Here is a 21,235-nt window from a genome sequence, read left to right on the forward strand (position 1 = left end):
CAGATGACCTCACATCACCGTCACGCATTCTTATTTGGGAAGAGCAGTACAAAGATTAATCAGTGATGAGGATCCTCTCATAGACCTGGAGCTGAACGTAGAGTTCTAATTTTTCTTGAAATAAAGGTGACTTTTTGCCGTCTCTGTGATTACAGTAACTTGATACAAGAAGTTGCCTACCAGCAGATCTTCTGATGTCATTTGGATTTCATTAAACACAGTATCTTGGGCTGGATTTGCAGGGCTGACCAGCCCTGAAAACTCGGTTGTCATTAGATGATCGATCATCTTGCAATCGATCGCTTGCATGTATCAGAAATCATTTTAAAACCTCGCCACACTTGGTCTTTTTTGAACACACATTTTTCCAGCTGGGCTGAGATGTTCTTGAAACCCTGGTTGTCTTTGGTGCGTTTGACACGATAAATGTCGCCTTCTTACCTTGTTCACGTGACTAATAATTGTGTTTATATTAACCATTTCTGTTCCGTTCCTGACACCTGAGAATATTTTGTTGGCACTGTGACGGTGAGCGTAATGAAAAAGTCCACGGTTTCCACGGAATGCAGATTTTACGCACTACGTTAGCGTGAGATGGCAATCTGAAAGCGAACGGCCACAGATTCTTACACAGATGAGTTTGATGCACAACATTTATCACGAAGACTTTGCTGTGATTAATTTGTGCAGGAGACGCTTTTGTGCTTCTTCCGGAGCACTGCTGACTCGACGATCGTCCTGAGGAGCAGCAGCGTGGGGTAAATGGATGGGAGGGTTCACTGGGAGAGACGAATGAATGAACAGCTGGATGATGGGATTCAACAAAGACATGATCTGAACCGATTTGCACCGATTTGCACTTAGTGCTACACTATCAAGCCTCCCCTGATATTTCGCTGCTGGCTCCCGTCTTTTGTTGACATCATAAGCGTGTGTGCGACGGCCCGCGGTCCTCTGCAAACTGTCGATATTTTCCTCCCCTCTTCTACTTTCATTTATTTGAGGCAAATTATTAGAACCGTCTGCTAAGAAGGAATAAGAAGACGTCGTGCAGGTCGGACGTCCTTATCTGGGTCTCCCACGTCCTTCCCCAACGAGGTATTTATTCTTCCATACGAATCCATCATGGTGCTTCTTATCTTATATGCGTTTGTCTTCGCAGAGTCCATTTAACCACCCTTTGGCATGCACAGCGCTGCCATCAGATACTGGTTACTGTTATTGTGTAGCTTCTGTGTTAAGGTGGCCTTTAGCACAGCATATGGTGCATTTTTAGCTGCCCTTAAAGACAGCTTTTCTGGTTTCATTGCTGTCAGTCAATGGAAATATTTTATGTTTCCATATCTTATATACAGAGAAACCCAGTTCATGCTGCAGCAGCCCTGTAGTTACAGAGTAGAGGACGTTTACAGGCGAGCACCAGCAGCAGAGTGAAGTGGCCTTGATGGTAGATCCTTTTATGCAAGTCAAATCCTCTTGGCATGAGCTGTTTCTATGGTGACAGAGATTCACCAACTGATATGAATATGGAAAAGACTACATTTATTGAGATGTTAATCAGAATAAAACTACATTTACAGTCATGGTTTAAAATAAATTACACTCACTTTTAATTCTAAGGCTTTAGAAAAAATCTGGTCCTTTGCAGCTCTGAAAATGCAGTAAATATAACCTCAGATAAACTACAAAAGCATTTCATAGTGTTATATTTATTTAACAAAAAGTAAGACACAATGCAAAAGCAGTGTGTGAAGTAGACCCTTGCTGTTTTTACATAAGAATTGAGAGGGTAGGTAGCAGCCAGGTGCTGCTAATCAGATATTTTAGATCATCAGGAATTATGACCTTCACTGTCAGAGCAGATGTTTTTCCACTTTATTGTTCTTGGGTATTCAGTTGTGTTAACACAATGCCAAGCAGGAAAGACATCGGAAATGGTCTCACAGAAACAGTTGTTGTTGTTCAATAATCTGGGATGTGCCATTTCCAAACAATTTGAAGATTTTTACAATTTTTTTTTTACAATTTTTACAGCAGAAAAATTATTCACAACTATAAAATACTCTGGATTAAACCAGCTCCAGGAAAACATCAAAAACCAGCTGTAAGCCCTGAGACAAGTGGATAATTTGTGAAAGGTACAAAAAAACAAGAGAGGGCACGATCACATTTTTATGGATCCCTTTAAGTTTCTAAAATCACTTTTCACCATAGCAAAAAGGGAATACATGAAGACAAGGCAAGAACTAGAAGCCCATTTTGACAAAAGTATACAATGACAAGAATTAGTTTGAGCCAACACCTAATCCAGCACCCATAAGGAGACAGAGAAGAGTAATATGTTTCTTCGAGAGGAAAAGGTTGAGGCTCCCTAGATGTTTGAGGAGTATCGAGTTGTTTGGCCAGGAAGCACTTTTTCTCCATCAAGCATGATAGAGGTAGGCCTTTAAGTGCACTAAAATGAAACGACTTTATTAGAATCTACAAATACAACAATCAGAGTTGCTGCCATTTATCTATAAACAGGGTGAATTTGGAATGCTGGGATTGAAATCAAGAAACAAAAACTGCTTTTCTCCATAGTGACATTTTTGGGAATACACCTGGGCGTAGGACTTAGAACAGAGGTGGGGGAACTCCAGTCTTCAAGGGCCGGTGTCCTACAGGTTTTAGATATCATCCTGGGTCAACACACCTGAATCAAATGATTAGTTCATTACCAGGCCTCTGGAGAACTTCAAGACATGTTGAGGAGGTAATTTAGCCATTTGAATCAGCTGTGTTGGATCAAGGACACATCTAAAACCTACAGGACACTGACCCTTGAGGCCTTGAGGCCCTGACTTAGAAGCATGCAACAACACTTTGGGAAAGCATCTGCATCAGAATGTATAGAAAAAGTCATGGCTGAAATCCGCTAACAAGAGGAAACATCAAGATGTGCTCGGGCAGTATCCCAGGTGAAACATAGGTAGTGGATGAAATGGTTAGGTGTGGGAAAATTGGAGTACCACCTCAGAAGAGTTATGAAAGAGAGAATGTTTGGCTGTATCATCAGATCAACATACAAAACTCTCTGACGGTTTGAAGTACATCATATTAACTGATACAACTGAAATGATAAGGGGAGAGTATTCTGACAAAGAAGCAACAAAGCTGCAGTTCTGGACTCCCAGATTAAAGCAAGTGGTAACTTCAAGTACCCATTGAAATTGCCATTGCTAACTTAAGATCAGACATTGTACTGTGTTGAACTCACACTGTGCTGCCTGCTTTATTAAGTTCACAGTGCCCTGGGAAGATGTCATAAAGGAAGCCAATGGGGTGAAGAAACTACGGCATAGTGAAGTAGTGGAAGCAAGGCAGAGAGGCTACATGGCAAATATCTCTACAATGGAGATTAGATGCAGAGAATTTCTTGCATCATCTCAGTAAGACTCTTGAAAGGCATATGTATTAAAAGATAGACGCTGCAACAAACCATGAAAAAGAAATTGTTGGCAGTACATTTTTAAATCATCCTCTGATGAGCAACCGTTGAACCATGAAGAAACTTTCCTTAACTTTATTTGCCATGTATAAAAGCAAAAGAAAAAAAATCATGAATAATTCTTAAGAAATAGATTGTTTGTAATTCATGGATGTGTTTTTCTAGCTTTTATTTTTACAGTATAAATATATTCCTTATGCCAAAAAGTTGATTCATCTGGACGTAGCATTTCCAATGGGAGAAACATTTTGTCACTCATCCAAGTGACTTCTTCAGTCTCAGCTGACTGCAGGTTTCCCCAACCTTATAAACAGTACATTTGCATAATGACTGAAACCAGCCCAGTGAATGAACAGTGAGCTGTGAGGTCAGTTTCTTGATCATTGAGTGAATGGAGCTCAGTCTCTGTCTTTCTCGCTTTCTCTCATCGATATGGAGGTAATCATTCAAATAAGATATTTATATAAATATATAAGATATTTATATTTATAAGTAATAGTCTATAGTGGATAGTAGACTATCCACTGGTCCAGAGTTTAATATGCATGTTGAAGGACATATCCTGGTCAAATATGACTCAGATTGTTCACAGTACTGGATGCCAATGTAATGCCTCCTAATGTTACTGCCTAGGAGAAGTGTTTATAAATAATGTAAATACAACTGGTCTCAGCATAACACCCAGAGGAAGTTCATAATTAACCTTAGCTTGTCAAGAACACTTTCCTATTTACATGAATAAACTGGAGTTTATTAGATACAAAAGATATTCAAACCCCTGCAGCACAATACCTTTAATACCTGTCGCTTGTTCTACTCTATGTAGTAAAATATTGTGGTCAATAGTATCTAATTCTGCAGTGAAGTCTAGCAGGACAAACAAAAAGATCAGTTCATTGTCAGAGAGGTCATAGGATCATTCTGAACCTTCTCTAGTGCTGTTTCTTATTGTAATCAATTCTGAATCCTGACTGTCAGATTTTAGAAAATTCAATTTTATTTATTTTATATAGCACCAAATCACAACAACAGTTGCCTGAAGTCACTTTATATGTAACGTAAACACCCTACAATAATACAAAGAAAACAGAGAAAACCCCAACAATCATGATCGCCTATGAGAAAGCAGGAAAAACTTTTTTAACTCTTTTAACAGGAAGAAACCTGCAGAAGAACCAGGCTCAGGGAGGGACAGCCATCTGCCGTGAGGAAGACAGGAGAAGACATGCTGTGGAAGGGAGCCACAGTTAATAGTTAATAAGAATTAATGATTAAATACAGAGTTGTGTACAACTACATATTGAGTAAAAAGGTGACTGAAGAAGAAACACGCAGTGTATCATGGGAATCTCCAGCAGTCTAGTTCTTTTGCAGCATAACTAAGATAGGACCTTGTATGTGAGGAGCAGGATTTTGAATTCAATTCTGGATTTAACAGGGAGCCAATGAAGACAAGCCAGTATAGGAGAAATATGCTCTCTCTCTCTCTGTCAGTACTCTTCCTGCAGCATTTTGGATCAACTGAAGGCTGAGATATTGCACAAATGGAAGAAATCATTTGTTTGATATGCACATTGACGGATATATCCTGGTCAAAAATGACTCCAAGATTCCTCACAGTGTTGCTGGAGGCCAAGGTAATGCCATCCAGAGTAAGCATCTGATTAGATACCATATTTCTAAAACTTTCAGGGCCAAGTACAAACACCTCCCTTTTATCTGAATTTAGAAGCATTTAGAGGTCATCCAGGTCTTTATGTCTTTAAGACATTTCTGTAGTTTAATTAATTGGTGTGTGTTATCTGGCTTCATGGATAGATAAAGTTGGGTGCCATCTGTATAACAGTGAAAATGTATGCTATGCCTTCTAATGATGCTGACTAAGGGAAGTATGAACAGTACAGTTGCTGTACTGTGATGAGGTCTGAAACCTGACTGAAAATCTTAAAATAAACAATTCCTCTACAGATGATCAATTAGCTGTTCTACAACTACTCTTTCAAGAATTTTTGAGATAAAAGGAAGGTTGGTGATTGGCCTATAATTAGTTAAGACAGCTGAGTTAGCCTGTCAGCCTGGCTACAGTGCTGAAAAGAAACATCAACATGATTGTAATGCAGTGGCAGGAACTTTCTGAAGCAACATTATAAAGAACAGTGAGCCAAAATTCATCCACAATAATGTGAGAGACTTCAAGTTGCCACGAAATATGGTTCCACAAACCACTAAATCAAATGGGATGCAAATGGGATACTACATGCTGCTTTTGCATTTTGGCTTTGTTCTTGTTCAGTTTTAATAAATAGAAATTGTTTGGAGTCTGAAATGTCACTAAAACAATATGCCAATGAGACCTTTGACAAAATCCTAGGATGTATCCATTGGATTGTATGGCTCAAGTTGATTTGAAAAATTGTTTGTTGTTACAGTATTTTTTTCAGGCTAATTTGTGTAGGAGGGACTTCCTCCTCACTGACCATTTTACATATTTTTGTTCGGCCTCAAAAAAAGTCAGAAGAATGCTGATCATGACTCATTTTGTGTTCTCATCTTTCTCAGTTGTGTCTCTTGACGTGATGGCTGTGTTTTTGGTGCTTCTTCTCTCCACGCTCCTCCTGTCTCTACACTCCACTCCTCTACGAGCCTCTCCTTCCTGCCCTGTGGGCTGTCGCTGCTACAGCCTCACTGTGGAGTGTGGCTCCACAGGACTGAGGGACATCCCCAAATACATCCCTTTATCCATACAGGTAGGATCGATGCCCTAAGAAGATTCAATTTAATTCAACTGCAAGAAAGTAGTCCTATATATTTGTTTAATGTGAGCATTAAAGGTCTCCAAGATTCCGCACAGTGTTACTGGAGCACAAAGTAATACTATCCAGAGTAAGAATATGGATACACACAGTGTTTCTAAGATTGTTAGGAATAAGTACAATATCCTCCGTTTTAGCTGAATTGAGAAGCAGAAAATTAGATGTCATGCAGGCCTTTGTCTTTAAGACATTCCTGCAGTTTACCTGGTGTGTGTCACCCGGTTTCATGGATAGATAAAGCTGTGTGTCATCTGCATGTATACATTTTTATCTAGCAATGAAAATGTATACTGTGCTTCCTAATAATACTGCCTGAGGCATGTATAATGTAAATAAAATTGGTCCTAGCACAGAACCCTGTGGAACTCCGTAAACTTAGTGCAGGGAAAGGACTCCCCATGTACATGAACAAACTGCAGACTGTTAAATAGATGGAGCTCTTCAAATAAACGTGCCCAATTAGCTGCTTTACAGCTACTGTTTGAAGAAATTTTGAGATAAAATGAAGGTTTGAGCCTATTAATAGAGATAGATTGATCATATTTAGGATCAGAGCATTAATCACAATGTATCAAATGTTTTAAGACAATAGTGACTAAAACTCCTCTTTTGTCCCCGCTCATCTCTCCATCCAGACCATCTTTCTCCAGGACAATGTGATTGGTCAGATCCGTCGACAGGACCTCACCATGCTGAAGCACCTGCACTATTTGTACCTGCAGGTAATAAATGCACATTCACTCTTAAACACTTACACTAAGACTCTTTAGCCTGAGTTTTAATCTGTTGACTACATCACAGTTTATACTAAGTATGGATTTGTATACATTCTAGCAATGGTATACGCTGTGCTTACTTCACTCAGTAGTATCAAATTATAGCGAAGTATTACCCTCCAAAATGTTTTAATGCAACAGAGGAAGGATTTCACTGAACAGGTTTAAGAATACAGCATGGTGGATGTCTTGTAAGGCTGCAGCAAAAGGTTGTTATTGCTAACTAAAACTAAATTAAAGTGGGTTGAAATTTTGGTTAACTGAAATAAAAATAAAAACTAGACTTTTCAAAATACATTGCCAGTCATGGCAAAAACCCATATAAGCCAAAATTGGCTCCAAAAGCAGTTGTCTACCAAATACATGGCCTTCTATTTATACTCAAATTACATTACAGTTTTCTTTGTTTTTAAAACCCAGCAGTGCAACTGCAACCACTTCAGAGTTTGAGTTATTCTATATTAGAGGCCACTACTGTCACCATGAGCTGCTAGCCTGCAGCAGAGATAAGTAGTTGTAGACATCTAATGAACTTACCTCTTTCTGACTCCAAACCACCAGAAATGTTTAATTTTCAACTCTGTGGTCATCATCTCCAACTAAAGCTGAGAACATGTATAGTAACACTTTCCTTACTTCAGCAAACAGACATTAAGAAAATCAGTGGTGTTACCTCTTATGAATATATTGTACGTATTTTTTGAAACAGTGAAATTGTGAATTGAGTCACTCTCCTCCTTGTGCCAGAACCACTGTCAAATGTTAGACTGCTCCAAAATAAAAGGATCACAATGCCTTTGAAAATGTGTTTCAAAGGCATCATCAGAAGTAGTGGTAGTTCCAGGAGATTAACCAGAAGCAGACATTTGTCTAGTTTTCTTTTCATGTCCCTCTTCCTCTAGAACAACACCATCTCAGCCGTGGAGCCTGGCTCTTTCCAGAGCCTCGGTCAGTTATTGGAGCTAGCACTGAATGGAAACCGCATCCATTTGGTGACAGCTGACATGTTTCAGGGACTCGAACATCTACGCATTCTGTACCTGGCACGAAACGACATCACACGGCTGCTGGACTACACCTTCCGTGGCCTACCGGTACAGTCTCACTTTCCTGTTCAACACAGCAGCTTTGCTGAGCCCTATATGAAGCTTCATAGATAATGTACATCATTCTCTTGATGTCTCAGCGTCTGCAGGAGCTCCACTTACAGCATAATAGTATAGAGACGTTAGCCGACCAGGCTTTAGTTGGTTTGACTTCTCTGGCTCTGCTGGACCTGAGTAGGAATAACCTCCACACAATTGGCCCTGCAACACTGCGGCCTCTAGTGAGCCTGCAGGTCCTGCGTATCACAGGTGAGGCTCCTTTACTGATGACACTGGAACCCATGTTGTGTTTTGGGTTTTTTGTTGTTGTTTTTTTTATACAGTTTCATGCATAGTAACACTGCGTTACAGATAGCTACTCATGTAGAGCCTAGTAATATGGTAACCATCATGACTCTTTAGGGCAGAACATTAAGTGGCTTCTGTCTTGTGCTATGCTGCAGATAATCCATGGCGCTGTGACTGTGCGTTGCATTGGCTGAGGACCTGGATTGATGAAGAGGGTCAGCGTCTGCTTAGCTCTGCAGAACGTCGACTAGTTTGCACCGAGCCACCACGCCTGTCCCATCTGAGCTTGGTGGAGGTTCCTCTCAACAGCTTGGTCTGTATCCCTCCCTTGGTGCAGCTGGAGCCCAAGAGGCTTGCAGTGCATCTGGGAGAGAGCCTCAGGGTGTCGTGCCATGCCACTGGTTATCCTCGGCCACAGGTAATGATAATTAAAGTGAAATAAAGTGATAATTAAAGTTTTAATATTCTTTTAAATTATTTTGTTTCCCCCACCATTTGCCATAACTCCTGTCTATCAAATGAGTGAATTTGTTTGTACTGGTCTTCTTTGACTGTTCCAAATACACTGCATGTAATCAATGTGGTCGGCTAAAGTGGTTACTTCAATTTTCCACCTTTTTTCATTTATTTAAAACATCTTGAATGAATCATCAATTACATACTCCAGTTCAGGTTGACAATACTGTAACAGTAGTATCTGTTTTTCTTTTTGTACTGTAATGGTTTAACCTTTGTAAGACCACTGAAGAAAGAAATGGCAATACCTTTTGCAGGTGACCTGGAGGAAGGCTTCCCAGGGTAAAGTAGTCCTTTCTCCCAGAGGCCTGGTTCAGGAGTTGGATGCAGGTGGAGGTGGAATGGGAGGAGCAGAGGAGCCCTCGCAGGAAGGCAGAGTCAGTCTCCAGAAGACTAATGGCGAACTCTTTGACCCCGACACTGGCAGTGGCATGTTGTTTCTCAGTAATGTAACTGTGGCTCATGCAGGCTTCTATGAATGTGAAGCATGGAACGCAGGAGGTGTGGCTAGAGTCACCTTTCAACTTGCCATCAACTCATCAACATCTTCCTCATCTTCTTCCTCCATCTGGGCTTCATGGTCCCAGGTGTCCCTACCGTACTCACCTGCCTGGCCTCGACTGAGGAGCCACGGTCCTGCTTTGGGCTCAGATGTAAGCCGGGAACCCCTATATGCTCTGGGCAGCATGGCCTTCAGTGCTCTGGGAGCTGCCACTCAGACTGCCATTGCTGTGGGCATCTCACTGCTGACTTTGACTGCTCTGCTGCTTGTCGCCATGATCTACAGTCGACATCACCAACGGGACAAAGAGGCTGATGGGGCTGAAAAGGTGCATATATGTTCAATACTACAAATGTGATTGGCATATTTAAAAGTAGAACAAAGGCATTCATCCTCATAGTAGATAGGAATTTATGAATTAATTTTCAATTATTTGTCTGTGTCAGTTTAACACAACAAAATCAGAGGACGCACAACAAGATGACAGAAGTAAAACTGCATTGACACACACAAATGTTTTGTCAGGTGAGCATTTGACATGGACCATCTGTTTGTCGAAAGAGTTTTGTTACAACTGAAGTAAAGTGCAAAGTCCAAAATACAGACAAATGTATTGTCCATGTAAACAGTGTTCATGTTAACAAATTTTTGGCACAAATGGTACCTTATGACCACATGTGTCAAGATATGTGTTATGAGCTTATATTACAATCACTGTATCTGGTTCAAATGAACTGTTCTTGTTATAACTTTAAAATTTGTTATGTGTGATCAAACAAATCTGCAGCAGTCATATAATAATAGAGATACACACAACCTGATGATGTAGATGTGTTTTTATGTATTTAGGTTTGTTCAACCAGTCTACATGTGTTCTGTGGACTGTGGAGGAAACTTTACCACATCCCTCGGAGTATCCTCTGGGGTATGCTTTGGGACCATGGTGTGTCTGTCCTATTGCTATGGCTATTACAGTAGCTTGATTTACATTGCAAGTCCGACTTGTTCATTGTGCATGCTGGACTCCACCAGGGCTGCCCTTTGTCACCAATTACGATCCTACTTTTAAATATTCCACAAGTAACCGAGGAGTCTAAGAGTAAAGTGTAGGGCTTGACCTTATATATTCAAGACCTTGTATGGAAAAGGATTTTAACTTTGATTCTGGATTTCACATGGAGACAATGAAGAAAAGCCAATATGAGAGAAATATGCTCTCAGTACTCTCAGTGCAGCCTTTAACTGAAGGCTTTTTGGGGAGTTTTTAGGACATCCTGATAATAACGAATTACAGTAATCCAGTCTAGAAGTAATAAATGCATCAACAAGTTCAGTATCACTCAACAAAGGATGTTTCTAATTTTAAAGACATTGCACAAATGGAAGAAATCAGTCCTAAATATTTGTGTAATATCCTGGTCAAAAATGACTCCAAGATTCCTCACACAGTTACTGGAGGCCAGTGTAATCCCATTTAGATTAAAAGATGGGAAGTAATGAAGTACAAATACCTTTTTACTGTACTTAGAATTTTCAGGTATCACTATGTAAAGACTGGCTCACAGCTGAGCCAGGGACCACACCTCCTCCACACAATACTTTACTTGAGTAAAGTGCAACTACTCTATTCTGAGAACATTTTACTTTTACTCCCTTCATGTTTAAACAAATATCTGTACTTTCTACTCCTTACATTTTCAAAACAAACTCATTATTTTAGGTTCAGCTGTATCATCTATAGCTTTTATAATCCGAGTTAAAATGGGCCGGAAGGGGTGCAGGTTTCTGTAAGTTGTGGTTGTGGTACTTTAGAATCTAGCTACCTCTACACAAGAGGAGGAAGCATGAAAAGAATGATATTTTTAAGTAACAGGTAATTTGAAGTTCAATGTTTCTATCAGCTCAACAAACATCAGCAAGCACACAAACTGTTTGTGTGCAGTTTGTTGCACTGTGTCTGCTAGGAGAGAAAAGAATGCCAGATAACTTCAATCGATGTTGGATGACAGACGGGAAAGGAAAAGAAGGAGAAAGGTTAGATTTAGAGAAAAGTTGAAGTACTGAAGAAACTTCCTTACTCAAATAAAACTGAAAAAGTACAGGCTTTAAAATGTACTTCAAGTACGAAAGTAAAAAGTAGCTTTTAAGTAGAAGTATAGATATTTGCATTAAGCAGAGAAAGCCTGTGCTTCTGCCACCTCTGTCCAGGGTAAGCATACGTTAGACACCATATTTCTAAGATTTTACAATACAGTTTTACAAGTTCAATAACCTCAGTTTCATCTGAATTTAGAAGCAGGAAATTGGAGGTCATCCAGGTCTTTATGTCTTTAAGACAGTCCTGCAGTTTAGCTAATTGATGCATCTGGCTTCATGGATAAAGTTGGGTGTCATCTGCATAAAATACGAAATACGAATACAATACGAATGACAAAAATTATATATGCAGGAATAAATAACACGTTAATGTTTCAACTCACTGTAGAGTGTCTTCTCTTGTACTCATGTTTATTAAAATTATTACCAACATATGCCAGGGGTTCCACTGGGGGTCCTACAAATTTTGGCCAGCCATTGGTGGTCCCCCTGAAATAATTAGCTAAAACAGCAAGTGATTGCTTTTTAAGTAATGGTTTAATCACTGCCAGTTTAAAGGCTTCTGATATATGGCTTGGTACATAGCCCAGTAATAGAGATAGATAGATCATATTTTAAATTGAAGCATTAATGGACTTCTCAAAGGACTTCTTTGAGCACTCTTGTAAGATGTAGGGGCCTAATGGACATGTTTATGATTTGGTAATTATTGGAGTTAACTCAGAAAAATCGATTCAGAGGCTAATAGATAGAGAGGCTAAATTATCAATAGAATTGGAAGAAGCTGTACATAATGATACATCAGTCAGATGGTTATGAATATTTTTTCTCTAAATAGTCAAATTTTTATTTTTCAAGAAATGTGAAGTAACGACTGGTGGAATGCTGTCAGCCTGGCTACAAGGATGAATAGTAAGACTTTCTAGCTTTATGGAGAGCTTTATTTTAAATAGATCAACAATCTCTTTTTTTCCAGGCTAAATGAAGATCTTCTAAATTAGTGAGATGCCATTTCCAGTGTTGATCAATTATTAAATCATTTACTAACAGGGACTAAAGTTTAAGAATCCACAGTTTTACTCTTTGGTGCTATATTGTTCTTTCTTTGTGATTTTTTTTTTTTTTAATGTTTTTAAATCATTTTTGCTAAATTTTTTTGGTTTTGTTTTTGGTGGTCTGGGAGCAACTGCAGTCTCTAAGGGGATGGAGTTTTAGGGGATGACAGAAGGAGACAGGCTGCAGAGAGATGTAGACAGCAAGTCTGCTTCATGGTCCCAACTCCAATTCAGGAATCCTGGCCTAGAGAGCTGAAAACAGGCTACATTTATTACAAGAACCATTATTAATAAAGGAGGCCGAGGAGTAACTAAACATCTGGTGATTTAACAGAGTTTGCTTTGGATAAAACAGATGATATTACGAATCATCTGCACTACAAAAATCATCTGCATATTACACTATGAAAAAATATGTTTTCCAAGAGTTTTTAAATTAAATGGGCTAGCTACACAAAACACAAGAAGTGATAGTGTACCACAGAAAGAGCAAACACCAGGTGAGAGTGCCACCAACCAAGTTTAAGTATTCTGGGATCTTGTCCGTGAATGAGGCGAGAAGAAAGTGAGAGATTAACAGATGGGTTGGGGCTACAGTTGCAGTGATGCAGATGCTGGAGTGGTCCATTGTGGTAAAGACAGCTGAGCATTAAAGAAAAGCTCTCGATTTATGTCCCTACTCTCTCCTGTTATCATGAGTTCTCAGTAGTGACCGAAAGAATGAGATCATGGAGGTCAGTGGCAGAAATGAGCTTTCCCCACTGGGTGGCTATCTCACTTAGAAATTTAGTGAGGAGTTCAGTTATCTCAGACAGGCTCAGTTTACAGCTACTACTCGCATTGAAAGGAGCCAGATGAGGTGATTCGGACATGGCTCCTGGGCACCTCCTGCATGAGGTGTTTTAGGTATGTCCTACCAGAAGGCAGCCCTGGAGCAAACCCAGGACATGCTAGAGTGATTAGATCTCTTGGGTGGCCTGGGATTGTCTCAGTGTTCCCCCAGATAAGCATGAGAAGTTGGCTGGAGAGAGGGAGGTCTGGGCATCCTTGTTTAAGCTACTCCCCCAACGACCTGGCCCAGGACTAGTGGAAGAAAATAGATGGATGGAGGAGTAAGACTTGTAATTTTTTAAAGAGGTCTCGAGCAATAGTTCTCCAATCCATCTGAAAGTAGTTTAAAGTTTTTCTTTGGCCATTGGCAGATTATTTTCAGTCTAGTTCTTGTATGTGATCATTTTCAGATAACGTTATTTGTCAAAACTACTTACCACTGACCCGTGAATCACTCAAACATACAGGGAACCTAACATGTATATTTAGACCCCTTACCAGCAGCATGTGGCAAAAACACATATGTATTTTTTGTCACTCTTAAGTTGAATCTACCAAGTAATGCCACACATAACTCAGTTTGACAGGTATAAATTAGTATTTTTGTGCTAGCAACTTCTAAAGAGCTATTAGCCTAAAACTTGCATATCCCAGCGTGGTTTGCAGTCTATCCTTAAAAAACTGAAGAAACTATCTGTAAGATGAAGATGAACAATATCTAAAAGTTTATGTCTTCAAGAAAAAGAGGAAAAATCCAGCAAAGACCTGACACATGACCTAAGTAATGTATCAAGACCCTCTGTTGTAAAGCCTCATCAGAAACAATCTTAGTGGTTGTCAAGAAGCCATTTTTAAGGAAGAAAAGACTGAGGTGTGTTACACAAGACCTGAACTAAAAATCATTGGCAACAAATCTGATGGAGTGATGAAACCAAATTGTTGGTTCAAATTGATATCAATATATATAGAGAGGAGGTCAGGAGTTTGATGTGTACAGCCATTTGTAAAACACAGTGGAGGCTCTGTCAAGGTTTGGGACTGCATTTCAGCCACTAATGTTGGATATTTTGTCAAAACTGATGAAATCTTAAGCACAGAGAAGTATTGTAAAATTTTGATTGACCAAGCAATATCATCAGAAAGAGTCTGATTGGCAACAACTTTATTTTTCTGCCAGATAATGATCAGAAACACAGTGCCAGAATACCTGGACAGGAAAATACAATGCAACTCTATCAGTCACTGATAGTCTGATGAAGAGCTTTGTGTTGGGGGGAAAAAAAAAAAGGTGATTATGCGAGATATTGACTTTCAGTAATTGGTCCACCGATGCCCCAGTTTTCTTGCAAAATATATAAAAAGAGGGCTGACTCAAGACTTTTGCACGGTACTGGGAATTCAGTAAAAATCCAATAAAAGGAAAGAAAATTAGATCAATTAAATGGGGGCAGCACTGCAGCGTTTATCACTGAGGGTCTTGGATTTGCACCACCTTCCTTTGCCAGTGTGGGTTCTCTATGTGAAGACTCCTTCCACAGTCCAAATGCTTGTCTCTAAATTACCTGTTGGTCTGAATGATGGTCTGTCTCTCTGTGGTCACCTGAGCAGGGGATAGGCTGCAGTCCCTACATGTAACGCCTGTTTAATTCAATTTAATTCAATTCAATTAAAGTCACCTCTAGGCGCTTTATATTGTAAGGTAGTTTTTTTTTTTTTTGTCGTTTACATTGTCATATTAATGAAGATGAATTTGAATTCACAGGAGGAGAGCATCTTGTATGTGAATGACTACTCTGATGGCCCCACTACCTTCGCCCAACTGGAGGAGTATCGTGATGAGCGTGGCCATGAAATGTATGTCCTCAACAGGGCCAAGCCTGTGCTTCCTCCTGCTCCGCCAACAGCTGTGTCCACCACTAACCTGGGCTGTTCAGCACCATCCGATACCTCCAGCCACACCCTCTCCTCGGGGCCTGGCCAGACCATGAGCCCCACTCTGGCCCCTGACAAGCAGCAGCAGGATGGTGACATACGGACCATGAGGAGAATGGCAGGGGAGGGAGGGGAGGCAGAGCCCGTGATCACATTAGAGGCAGAAGGAATGTTTCTCAACCACACAGGCCTCTTCATAGACTCTCCCATTGCTTATGAGATCCACTGCTAAAGGAAGAAAGCAATTCTGGAAGACAGAGCAAATATGTGTGTGAACCAGTGGTTTACAGCTCAGCCTTTCTTGTTTATGGACTAACAGGAGGCCATTATTGGAATGTACCAAAAAAGGCACAGAAGTACTTTTCTGTGTGAAAGGATTTTCCTTCTGCAAAACTACACTGACAAACGTTAATGGAGTCAATTTCAGTACAAAGCAGAGCTCAAAATCTGTCTGACCTCTAAAACACAGACATACTGTGATGTTGTTTGCCAAAAAAGCGAGTAGGTGAGTGACTCGGTGGTCAGTCAGAGGCTCCTATACTCCAAGACATTAACTACAGCTTCACACAACTGCACTGTCCTGCACATGATTAACTTTCACACCTTTTAGCATTACTGGTGTGCTAACATCTGCCCTGTCAAGACCTCAGAGCTCACTGGGAGGCTGAGTACAGGAAAGAGAGAAATCATGGCCCCTTCCAGTTCATGAATATGTGGGAAATCTGTGTTATATAGCCTAACTGCTGTCAGTGTCTGGAAGTTTTAATTTAATCCCAGGGTAGAAATACAGTGCATTTTGTAGTTATATAACTGTGTAGAAAAATGTCAGTCTGAGTTTTATTCTCAATTCTCATTCTCTCTCATCATCATTTTACTCATCTGTGTTGCTTAGTGTCCTAACAGACACAAAAATGAATCTCTCCTCTCTGTAGTATGAACTGAGCTCAGTTTACCCCAACTCTTTTGGATTTATCCGTCTTTATTGATACTAGCATGTGCGGTTGGGAATGAATCTGAGTCCTTGCTGAGTTTTCCAGTCCACACGGAGGCAGAGTTCTTAGCTGAGCAAAAAACGTCAGCTATACGATCTGTATTTGACTGCTTCTGAATGAACGAGCTGTTGTGATTGAGAAATAAAGTTTTCAAAGCAGAAAGAGACAAGGCTTGAAAAAACAAGAAATGAGTACCTAGTAAAGTCTACCTGACTGAATGTTTTTGCTTTTAAATGATCACGTGTGAATTATTGTTGCCTTTATAAACTGGGAGAATCTTTTCTCTCTTTTCTCCAGTTCCTTTGATCTATTTTTATTCTAAACATGTAGTCTAGCGCTTTACAATGATTAGAACACAGCTACATATTATTTTTGTGGTATACTGATATATTGACTCACAGTTAGGGTTAAATTACATACACTCACCGTGACATGGATTTCATGGTAATTTGGGGCTTTGAATTCTTTGAGCGGTTCGTTGCGCGTGGTGGAACGATTGTACAACACACATCTTTAATGACTTTTAAAAACCGAAATCATTTACATTTTGTAGTAAGCGGTGTTGGAAGTTCTAATGTGTCTTTTACTTAACAAAGCCAAAGCCTTTTTTCGTTAGTGATCATGACGAACAACAACAACTAGCTTGTTGTTTTTTTTTTTTAAAGAACCAGTATTTAAAACAATGGGGAAGTCTGAGGAATTCAGTGAAGATTTGAGGAGAATTTATATTTACACAAGTTAGAAAGGTTTTTTAGAGCCATTTTTTAAACAACTACACATTCCAAGGTCATCATTTCAAACATTTGTACATAAGTAGAAGTTATTCAGATGTGTCACCACTGCGAGTTCTGGGAGAAGGCCCAAACTGTCACCTTCAGATCACAGGAAATTCCACAAAATCCACAAATAATCAACAGATTGGTGTCCTGTCCTGAATCACATATTGATGCTTATTAGAAGAATGGGAACATTTTTTGCAGTTTACAGGGAACAGTCCAGTCAAGGAATAAAGTTGCATCTAAGAATCATCAAGAATCATCAACCTGCTACCTGCTCCTGGATATAAGCCCAAGAAGCCTCAATCAGTCCAGCTCGGCCCCCTACAACCAAACACCTACTGCACATCAACCCACCCAATCAACGTCATCGCCACGTATGCTGATTACACCACCGTGGTTGGGCTCCTCTCTGATAAAGATAAGACCGCGTACAGAGCGGAGGTAGACGTTGTCCCGCTGGTGCTCAGAATAAACCTGAAGCCAAACATCCTTAAAACAAAAGAACTCCTATGGGCACAGACAGGTCCCCTCCCCTCTCTTTATATGGAGAACAAGTGGAATGTGTTTCCGACTTCAGGTTTCTGGGCGCTCACATCTTCGCTGAGCTCACTTTTTTCATCTGTAACTCCCGTAACACCTGAACCGTTTACTGAACTGAAAGAATTCCAAAGGTTCAAGAAAGCAGCGACTCCGCGCTTTTCAGGCATATTAGGGTGATTACAGTAACCCAAGGCGCAGTGTTGCAGCAGCCCTGCAAAGATTGGCTGAAAGAAGAGAGCGAGAGAATGATGCAGGTCTAAAGAAAGCAGACATTTTATCATGCATTTAGGTTCATTTTACTGTGTTGTTTTTTTTAAATTATTTTTGGTGTTTGTTGTGTTGTTTTCTGTTACTTGCCGAGATTTGGATGTGGCACCCTACCTAGATTTATCGCAATGACCCTAATATCACTGAAAAAGCACAGAGTTGGTTTTAGGAACCATTTTTTGATTTCGCCAGTGGTTCAAGTACTCAAACAGAGTAAACAAGAAACAAGTATCTTTTTGAAAAGACACAAAATTGTGTCAAAAAGGTTGTTTCAAAGTGCTTTATGCTGTAACTACGTTGTAATGCAGAGTCAGCCCAAGGCATTACAAATACGAAGTGCCTGCTTAGGGTCCCTGAGGACAGAAGATTTATTTTTGCGCGTGTGAGTGATAATTCATATGTTAAAGGTATCAGTGTACAAAAAAGCAGTATTATGCAAACAGAGGAATGTTTGTGTAGCGATTTGTCCTGCCCCTCCACTCTGAGCTCTGCTGGTAATGTCGGAGCAGGCTGAAGAACAAAACAATGTTAGAAGAATATATCCTCTAGGCACAAAGTACGGAAGAGGATTGGGGCTACTGGGGGAAAAAAGTGGGAACATCTTTTTTTCTTTTCCAGAATCCTGACTTTAATGTCAGAATTCTGACTTTAATGTCAGAATTCTGACTTTAATGTCAGAATTCTGACTTTAATGTCAGAATTCTGACTTTAATGTCAGAATTCTGACTTTAATGTCAGAATTCTGACTTTAATGTCAGAATCCTGACTTTAATGTCAGAATCCTGACTTTAATGTCAGAATCCTGACTTTAATGTCAGAATCCTGACTTTAATGTCAGAATTCTGACTTTAATGTCAGAATCCTGACTTTAATGTCAGAATTCTGAGAAAAAAACGAAAAAATTCTGAGATTAAAGTTGGAATTCTGAGAAAAAAGTCAGAATTCAGACTTTAATCTCAGAATTCTGACTTTTTTTTTCTCAGAATTCTGGAAAAGAAGAAAAAAAATGCCCACTTTTTTTTCCTGGTGGCCCTAATCCTCTTCTGTAGCAAAGAAAAAGAAGGGAGGGGGAAAAATAAAAACAAAAGCACAAACAAACAAACACCAAGATAAAGGTACGTTTCCTCAAGTTAGGGAAATCTCTGTATGAATCATTGACATTTTGAGCCTGTAATTGGCCGTGAAGCAGGTTAGTAGGGATGGACGCTCGATACTGACTTTTCAATTCCGTGCCGCGCTTCTGAAGGACAGATATTTCAAAACACTGCTTTGAATTGGGTTTCAAAACCCAGGTCACGTGATCATGACTCAATCCGAGATTTAGACTGGTGTCTTACCTGCTACTTCTGGGTGACAGGATTCCTATTTTAAGAACCAGGGTTGTTTGCATTTACTGAATTAATGTTTTTGGTAGTATGACTGCTATTTATTACACACACATGTATAAAAGAAAACAACACCTTATCTCTCATTATTTTTACTGTGACCTGTGAAAACCAATAGAGACTACTGACTATAGACTATTATTTAAACATTGAAATCCACAGTTTAATGAAATAAATATTTAATTATACAAATAGTAAACAAAAAACAGCAAACATTTAATAATCACAAAAGTCATGAGAAAAAAGTCGTATTACTATTTTAAGAAAAAAAGTCAAAATGTCAAAAACAACAGTTGTTTTAAGACAAACTGCCACAGCTCCCATACCCTCTACAAAATGACTTTATCAGCTGTCTTGTGACACAACTTATATCCTCTTTATTGCACAAGGGTGTAACCATCGATATCCTTTGCAGTCCACTGCCAGCCACTTCAATTTTTTAACAAATCCACTCTTCCAAGTTTGGCTGTTTATCCGTCTCAACAGATCTTTTCAGTGTGCTTATACTCATCCCCAGCCTGTGTTTATGTGCTAAAAGAAAAGTCATTTCCTTCCTTGTTACTGAAACCGCTTTTAAAGTACAATTTCACTAACTCAGAGTGTATAGCAACCATGGCAATTTGTCTTGAAACAACAACTGTAATCACCACAATTTCTCAAAATAGATTTTCAACTTTAATCTTGAAATTTCAGAATAATATATACACATATATATATATATATATATATATATTCTGCCTGTGTGGAACTCATGATGGGTTCCCGCTTTTGGCCAACACCTGTGAGACATCCTCTCACCTGCTGCTCATTATCTCATTATTCCTGATGCTACTTAGATCGACGCTACTCGTCGCTGGATCGTTGTACCACTCGCGTCAGTGTAGCCCCGGCTCTAAATAACTGTTTCACCCGTCTGTGTTTGCCTTCAGTCTAATCTGTGTTCTCTTTATGAATAGACCTCCTAGACCCATCTCTGTTCTTCCCTGGAAGTGATTGTCAGTGAGTGACTAGCAAATCGCAGTTTGTAGCTGGAGAGGAGTGAGTGTGACCTACCCTGTTCCCCTGGATTTCCTGGAGTCCAGTCTTCTTGCACTTTCTGTATATATTTGTGTTGTAAATAAACCCTTCTTAGTTCTACTTTGTCGTTTGCTGGTGAACTTTATTATTAATGATTATTGCACTTGTTGTTACACATTGCTGTTACAGTTTATTTAAAACCAAAAATGATAAAGTAGCTGACTCACCACACACACACTATTAGACACTTCAATGGAGAAAACTTATGGACACACACACACACACACACACACACACACACACACACACACACACAGGTGTACAAACAGGTGCTCAGACACAGGATTTTGGTCAGCTGCTGCCTCTAAACATTATGTATTGGTAGTACTGTGTGCTGCTCAGTAATTTACATTTATTATTTACTGTTACTTGTGCATATGTTGGTTTTTGCCATATAAATATGACGATCAACTAGACTATTACAGCAAATGGTCCATTTGGGGACGTAAATGTGTGGGGTATTTTTTGGCCTTCAGACAATTCTGATTCTTACATTGCTGGACAGGAACCAAAAAAAAAAAAAAAAAAAAAAAAAAAAAAAAAAAGGGGGGGGGGGTTTACTTCTGCTTGTGTGGGCAGTAAACTGGCTTTAAAACGGTCAATGTTAAAACATGTGACATTAAAGTACAGTCTGTTAATGAACCATAGAGTAGGCAAACAAAAGCAGACATTCAACCTGAACATCTGGCAATGGCCAAAAGCTGGCATTGTAAAGCAAAGGAACAAGTCTAACAGAGAAAGAAAGAAAAGAAAAATGCAACTTAAAAAATTTCATACATGTTTTCTGTA

At 39.5% G+C, this 21,235-nt stretch overlaps 1 protein-coding gene across 1 annotated transcript; it reads left to right on the top strand.

The window, feature by feature from the left end:
- Positions 1–608: 608 nt before the first annotated feature.
- Positions 609–16,640, top strand: LOC134646980 (leucine-rich repeat-containing protein 24-like). Its single transcript, XM_063501058.1, has 8 exons — positions 609–1,098; positions 6,050–6,237; positions 6,939–7,025; positions 7,982–8,173; positions 8,266–8,434; positions 8,629–8,891; positions 9,247–9,819; positions 15,237–16,640. Exons 2-8 carry the CDS (start codon positions 6,067–6,069, stop codon positions 15,636–15,638), a joined length of 1,857 nt encoding a protein of 618 aa, XP_063357128.1. The 5' UTR covers positions 609–1,098; positions 6,050–6,066; the 3' UTR covers positions 15,639–16,640.
- Positions 16,641–21,235: the final 4,595 nt, after the last annotated feature.

The sequence above is a fragment of the Pelmatolapia mariae genome, linkage group LG17, assembly GCF_036321145.2.
Source record: "Pelmatolapia mariae isolate MD_Pm_ZW linkage group LG17, Pm_UMD_F_2, whole genome shotgun sequence".
In the NCBI taxonomy this organism is placed as follows: Eukaryota; Metazoa; Chordata; class Actinopteri; order Cichliformes; family Cichlidae; genus Pelmatolapia; species Pelmatolapia mariae.